The sequence below is a fragment of the Phoenix dactylifera genome, unplaced genomic scaffold (assembly GCF_009389715.1).
Source record: "Phoenix dactylifera cultivar Barhee BC4 unplaced genomic scaffold, palm_55x_up_171113_PBpolish2nd_filt_p 001182F, whole genome shotgun sequence".
In the NCBI taxonomy this organism is placed as follows: domain Eukaryota; kingdom Viridiplantae; phylum Streptophyta; class Magnoliopsida; order Arecales; family Arecaceae; genus Phoenix; species Phoenix dactylifera.
In genome coordinates, this window is record NW_024068519.1 from 28,372 (window position 1) to 36,041 (window position 7,670).

The window sequence follows — 7,670 nt, forward strand, 5'->3', positions numbered from 1 at the left end:
AAAGCAGCTGGCGCATTGGTTAGTCCAAATGGCATAACTAAAAATTCATAGTGCCCATACCTGGTTCGAAATGCAGTCTTCGGCACATCATCTGCTAGGATTTTCAATTGAGGATACCCAGATCGCAGATCTATCTTGGAGAAGACTTGGGCACCTTGTAGCTGATCAAATAAATCATCAATCTGGGGCAGAGGGTATTTGTTCTTCACTGTAACCTTGTTCAACTCCCGGTAATCAATACACAGCCGCATACTTCCATCCTTCTTCTTGACAAATAGTACAGGAGCTCCCCATGGTGAAACACTCGGGCGGATGAATTTCTTCTCTAGAAGTTTCTGTAGCTGAACCTTCAACTCTCTCAGCTCTGCCGGGGCCATCCGATAAGGAGCCTTCGAGATAGGCCCAACACCCGGTAAGAGATCGATCGGAAAATCAATCTCCCGATCAAGAGGTAATCCAGGTAGATCATCAGGGAATACTTCTAGATACTCTCTCACAACAGGGATATCCTCTAGTCTTGTTTCTTTTGTAGTGTCTACCACACAAGCTAGGTAGGCCTGACACCCCTTTCTGAGGGCCTTCCTTGCACTCATTGCAGAGATAATGTGCAAAGAGGGACTCATAGTGGGTGCATCACCCTGATAGAAAATTTCTTGTTCACCAGGTATATGAAACACTACCCTCTTGCCAAAGCAATCAATGTGAGCATGATATTCAGACAGCCAATTCATACCAAGGATGACATCAAAATCATACATGTCTAACAGTACTAAGTCAGCCATAATTTTCTGTCCTCTATCTGAATTATGCAGTTTTTATGAACAGAATCCACCACCACTGTCTTCTTGAGAGGGGTAGCAACAAGTAAAGGCTCATCTAACTTATCAGGCATAAGATGCAACGACGCAGAGAACTTGGAGGATATAAAGGAATGTGTAGCGCCAGAATCAAATAGTACTGAAGCATCAACAGAGTTGATGGGAATCATACCTGCCACAACTCTGTCACTGGTACTAGCATCCTGTCGTGTCAGTGCGTACACCCATGCAGCTCCTCTCTGCATCTGATCAGTTGGTCTAGAAGGTTCAGATTCCACCTTCTTTTTGTTCGGGCAATCTCTGGCTATGTGTCCTGGCTGCCCACATATAAAACAGGCTCCCATCCTCTTCAAGCAAGGACCAGAATGCATTTTGTCACAGTAATAACAAGCCTTAAATTTCTTCTTCTTGTTAGGAGGGCCTTCAAAGTTTCTTGGTCGGTTCATCAGATTCCTTGACGTCTCGGGCCTTTTCTGCTCACCTCTTTCCTTTCCTGATTTCTTCAGATCTGCTTCTACCTTCAGTGCTCTCTCCAGGGCCTCTCCGTAGCTGGTAAAAATCAGAACTAACAATCGGGGTCGAATTTCGTCCCTCAAGCCTTGCTCAAATCTATTAGCCTTGCTTCTCTCAATCTCTATCATTTGAGGGCAGAACCGACCTAGCTCAGTAAATTTGTTGGCATATTCTAGCACAGTCATATCATCTGTCTGCCTCAGAGATAAAAATTCATTTTCTTTAGATATTCTGACTGACTCAGGAAAATACTGGTCATAAAACATCTTCTTGAATTCTTCCCATGTCGGTAGCTCGTCCTCACCCTCGAGTGCAGCTTCAATGGCCGTCCACCAGAACTCTGCATTCCCTTTCAGCATAGGGATAGCCGATCTGACCTTCACTTCTTTGGGATATTGCAAGGCTTTGAACATCTTCTCTACCTCCCGAATCCAGGTCTCAGCAACTAGAGGGTCAGCTCCACCATCAAACATAGGTGGGTTGAGCCTATGGAATCGCTCATAGTAGGACTCAATGGACTGTGCAGGTCGGGCAGTAGTCTGCACCTGCTGCTGCATCTGCATCTGTATCTGCTGCTGCACCTGCTGCTGCATCTGCATCTGCTGCTGTATCTGCTGCTGCATCTGTTGTTGCATCTCCTGCTGCATCTGAAGGAGCTGAGTCATCATCTGACTTGCTCCGGCAAAATCTGCCTGGGTGGCAGCTGGGTTAGGAGTTTGCTCAGCTAGCTGCCTGGCAAGTCCTCTCCCTCTTGCTCCTCTCCTCCGAGCTGCAATATTTGCCGAGACTTCCTCCTCTCTGTTCCTCATTTTCACCTATCAAAAATATTAGCATAATTCAATTAACTAATTTTCTTTCTTTTGAATATGCCGAATTTAATTGAACGAGGATTAACTACCCATTTTTCTTACTATCTTTTTTTTTTACTCTTGATTAAACCTATTGCTCTGATACCACTAAATGTCACGCCCCGAATCCGGATCATGACACGGCCATGCTATTGCAATCTTATGCACATAAAAACACGAAGCCACTTAAAATTTCATAACAAAAATAAATAGTTTCATTTACTAATGTCATAACATTATTCATGAAGTTGGAACAGTACAGATCTTCTAAAATTTGATTATTACATAACATTTTCAGTTACCCCAACCCTGAATAACACCAATCTCCCTGCTCCTAGTAGTCTTATTCATCTGTAGAAAAAAAAAATAGGAAAAAGATATGAGCTATACAGCTCAGTAAGTAACCAAGTACTATCTTATTGGATCAAATACAATTATGCCAATGCAGTGATTAAAAAGCCAACAGTTGTAGCAAAAATAAAATATTTTATAGATGATATACACAAATCAGGTCATAAAGCAATGCATGTTTCATCCATGAAAGTTCATAATCATGATAATGCAAGTCATATAGAAATATTGCCATTTATCCATACTTTATAAAACATACTCTCAGACGGATGTGCTGCTATGGTCACTATAATCCCGTGACAGGGCCTGTTAATCTTAGTCGACTAATTCTGTTATTCGTTACCAACATTAACCCGTTGGCAGAGGGCCTGTTATTCTTTGGATGCTAGCTCCAGGGTGTCGACTAGCCTCTATTTTTAGAGGTGGTCATAGCTATCTGAGAGTTCATAAATCATATTCTTTTTCTTTTATAAATCATAATCATCATAAATAGGTTGGAAAATGATAAATGGCATCATATAATTTAAAATACATAAACATGTCTCAAATATCATTTTTCATGCAGTCTAACATAATCATAATTTCATAACTCCTACACCATCAAATATTCATGAAGAATGCTCTTTAATCAAATTCATGAATCACATGCAATCATATACTTGATCCTAATTTTGAGAAAAATATATCATAACCAATACATTTTCATAATTGTAAATAAACAGTAATTTAAAAACTTTAAGATCAGTGCCAAGATTACTTACTGCAATTTGCTTTCCAATTTCTTACGTCTAGATGATGAATCCTTGATCACCTAAATTAATCACATAGGGATCTCATTATTCTCTATTTATTTCATAATTTTTCTAATTTATCATAACATGAATTTACTTGCTTGGATCTCAAGTCCAATTTACTTAATTTAGAGCCCTTGCCTCGATTTAGAACCAGATTGGGTTCACGTAGGTCAATTGGGTCTTTAATTAAAGAATTGGGCTCGGTTTCTGATTGGGTCTAGCCCTATCGAGTCAATTTGGTCTTCTGATTAGGTTATTGGGCTCAATTTCAAGTCCAATTAGGTTTAATTTTGGTCCAGGATCAATGTGGCTCATTTAGGCTTGAGTCAGGGTCAGCCCAAAGTCAATTTGGTCTCAATTTAGTTAAATTGGTTTTGAATTGGGCTTGATTCATATTCAATTTGGGTCTGCTGAGACTAACTCAGCTTAATTGGTTTGGAACCCAACTCAATTGGGCTTAATTTGATTCGGATCTAACCCAATTTATAGTTTGGGTTCGTCCGAACTTAGTCCAATCTATTGGGCTGGGTTTTAGTTAAATTTGGCTAAACCCATTTTTCTTTTCTTTTATTTGGCCTAACAGGTTCGGACCCGAACTTGGATCCGACCCGTTAGGTCGGACCCGTTAAGGGTCTCTCTCTTTTTTTTCTTTTTTTCTTTTTTTTTTCTTTTTCTTTTCTTCGTTCTTCCTTCCCGAACGTTCTTCTCCCTTTCTTTCTTTTTTTTCTTTTCTTCTCTTCCTCTTCTCTTCTCCCGACTCCTCCTTCCCCCTTTCTTCTCATTTCTTCTCCCGTGGAGGGAGGAGGGTGAGCTCGGGAGGAACGGGCAACGGTCGACGGCGCCCGACGGTCGGCCTGCGGTGCCCACAGTCGCGCCCGCGGCCGTGCCTGCGGTCATGCCCGTGGCCGTGCCCAAGGCTGCTTCGGCGACCCGCGTCCCGCTGCCAGCGACCTGCATCCCCCGGCCGACGACCCGGGGCCCACGGCCGAGGCCAGCGCCCGCGGTTGCGGCTGCGGATCAACCACCGGTATGTTTTTTTTTTCTATTCATCCTCTTCCTCTCTTATTCTTTTTCTTCCTCCCCTTCTTTCTTCTCCTGTGGAGTGGAGATTGGACTCGGGGAGGGCCTGAGCCACAGCCGGCGGCGCTCCCCGGCCGGTCAGCGACACCGGCCGCGCCTGCGGCCACAACTGGTGCTCGCGGCCGACGGCCTGCGGCCGCCGTGGCCTGTGGCCGACGCTGCTCGGCCACCCCGACCGACGCCTGCCTTTTCTTTTTTTCTTTTTTTTTTTAATCTCTAAGCTAGATCTACAAAAATAAATTATGAAGAAGGGCTTTACCTGCTTTGAAAGGGATCGTTCGTCTCCTACTCCGGCGATGCAGCCCTCTGCTCCGGCGACATGCGACTAACACCGGGTCCTGCCAATCGGAGAGGATTGTGAGAGAGAGACAGTGGAGGAGGAGGAAAGGGTGGTGAAATTGTCTAGCCGATCAGGGCTTCTTGTAGCCCCCGATCGCTGAGGGAGGCGGACGGTTGTAACCGTCCCCTACCAGGCGTTACAAACGCCTGTACAGTGGTGTAATGGCCTCCTTCCATTTCTTCTGAAACGGGGCGGTTATCACAGCTTCATTCTATCCAACTATACAAAGCAAGGTTTTAGATATGAATACCGAATCTCATATTATTTTTCCATTAGAATGGTATGATATCAATACGGTACCTACATACCAAAACTAATATATTCCCAAAAATTGAACATTAGTACTACTACAATACTACCGATATGGATTAGTATGGACCGGTATGGTTGGTATGTACCATTACAATTGTTGCGTCATCTAGCATTCACACCGAGTTTCATGCCAGAATGATACGGTACTTGCCGTACCATTCCATTTCAATAGTTTTTGAAACCATGATATCAAGTCCTAGTCATTTACGATTACAAACATAGGAATGCTCCCTTCAATTTGCTCACCAACAAGCTGTATTGGAAACAATCGAATGCACTGGCCCAAAGTCCTCAAGTTTAAGCAGCAGTACCAGAAGAAAGAGGTGTTCCATGTGAGTAAAAGACAAACATAGGCAAAGTGAACAATTATAAAATGATGCCAATCCAATACCCAGATCATAAATTTAAGAAAGGGATGTTCCACAATTCATGCTCAATGCTTTGATGGGGAAAGATGAGGCAGCAAAGTTGCATGTTTTATGTAATTACCTTCACCTATGGGTAACATGAGCTTCCCTTAATGTAAAACTACACAATGCATGTTCCACATTTCACATAGTTTCATGATTTATGCCCCATCCAGCCTCTGGGATGAGCAAGGGTGTACATCTGTCTCAGCAGCGAACTGAACAATTAAGTGAAGAATCATTGTTCTACTTTCGAGCGCTTTGGATGTCTTAGTGCGTCATAAAGCTAAACCAAAACCAAGTATTAATAATTACTGATCCAGTGAGACTACTCTGTGCGGTGTTCCTTTTAGATCCTTTTACAAAAGTAGAAGCTGGGTTCCTTTTAGATCCATGAATTTAGCTGCTGTGAGATGGAGTAGATGAATCTCGTTATATTTATCTGAAGCAGATTCCATTGCCGTCCATGACCCGCCAATAAATTGACCTCTGAATATTCTATCTTGGAAAGTTAGTGGAAGCTTCCCAACAAGATCAAGCCGGCAATGCAGTCAAAAAGTCCGTGGGATACTTTCGAAGACTTCTTTCCACACCACGCATGACTTCTGAGTGCTTGTCTGGTGGTCCAAAAGTTGACGAGTCGTCAAAAAGTTTGTGAGATAACTATGAAGACTTCTTTACACACCATGCATGACTTCTGAGTGCTTGTCTGGTGGTCCAAAAGTTGACGGTAGTCAAAAAGTTTAGATATCTATGAAGAGTTCTTTCCACACCAAACGACTTCTTGTCGAGTGGTCTAAAACTTGACAAGTCGTACCAAAACCAGACTATTAAGGCCCTGTTTGGGGGAGCTTTTGGAGGGCCAGAAAGCACTTTCTGGCCCTCCAAAAGTACTTTTAGATGAAAAACTGTGTCTGGTAAATTTTTCAAAAAGCTGTTTCAGCTTTTGCGGGAAGCTGAAAATAGCTTTTGGGAGGAAGCTCCAATTTGGAGCTTTTGGGAGGAAGTTGTTTCAGCTTTTTCGGAAAGCTGTATTTTTGACAAAAATGCCCATATTAAAATATAATAATTACATAACTTGTCCCTTTATAAACCTAAAAATCTGCTTGAGCCAAGAACGTAGCCGTCAGACTCCCTTCCATCAGAAAGGTATTTTTCTTTTCAATTTTTGTATGCATCTCTTGAACCACATTTTAGAAGAAAAAAATTTTAATCCTTTTCCGTACCTTCCAAAATCAATTTTCTGTTTTTCTTTTTTTTTATTATCAACCTCGCGGCCCACGCTGAGGTCCTCCTCGATCGTGGACCACGAAGAAGAGCCCCTGGACCGCGGCATCGCGGTCCAGGCTGTAGCCGCGACACCGTGGACCGCACCACCGCGGTCCACGGTGCCTCCCCTTACTGATCTCGCGGTCCCCGGGTGACCGCGAGATCTCCCTCTGTTACAGAGAGAGAGAGGATCTCTCTCTATAACACAGAGAGATCCTCTCTCTATACGCTTAATGATCTCGCGGTCCACGGTGGACCGCGAGATCCTCTCTCTGTTGCACGGAGGGAGTTCGGGTGGACGGCGAGATCTTCTCCCTCTCTGTTACAGAGGGAGAGAGAGAGAGAGAACAGAGAGAGAAATCTCTGTTACAGAGAGAGAGATTTCCCTCTGTGGTTCGGGTGGACCAAATTTTTCCTCTCTCTAATTCGGGTGGACCAAGTTTTTCCTCTCTCTGTTACAGAGAGAGAGAGATAGATTTGTATTTAGAATTCTAATGGAGTTTGGTAATATTATTGTTGCCTTCTAACTTAAGATTGTTTTCTGTCAGGTACTGTCACCTAGTGGCTCAGAAATTTGCAATCTCCATTGCACTTTGAAGTTTTAAGAAGTAAGAATACTCCTTTTATCCTTAATTAGCCAAAATTTTTTATGCTTATACTTTTGACTTAAAGATCCAAATTACTACTTACATTGTCATTCTTCAACAAAATTCACTGCTAGTGATTCCAAGAATGGACATTTGATGAATATTGAAGCATGTTTTAATTAAAAGATCTTACACCTTATTTTCATTTTAGTGGCGCATACTATTGTTACTAGTACTTCCAATATTGCCGAGAAGATATTGGGTACTCAACATCGTATTTGGCTAATATTGGAAACTTGACAATGTAATATGTTTTGGGTTTTTATACAGCAGCCCAACATAGAAAAGTTC

The 7,670-nt window shown here is 42.6% G+C and overlaps 1 protein-coding gene across 1 annotated transcript; it reads right to left on the reverse strand.

Annotated features, from left to right (window-relative positions):
• Positions 1 to 769: 769 nt before the first annotated feature.
• Positions 770 to 2,140, reverse strand: LOC120108118. Its single transcript, XM_039121678.1, has one exon. The coding sequence runs from the start codon at positions 2,138 to 2,140 to the stop codon at positions 770 to 772; it is 1,371 nt and encodes a 456-aa protein (XP_038977606.1).
• Positions 2,141 to 7,670: the final 5,530 nt, after the last annotated feature.

What these genes read in the sequence shown, in the direction of transcription:
- LOC120108118 (XM_039121678.1), bottom strand. Translation starts at nt 2,140, where the DNA reads ATGAGGAACAGAGAGGAGGAAGTCTCGGCAAATATTGCAGCTCGGAGG.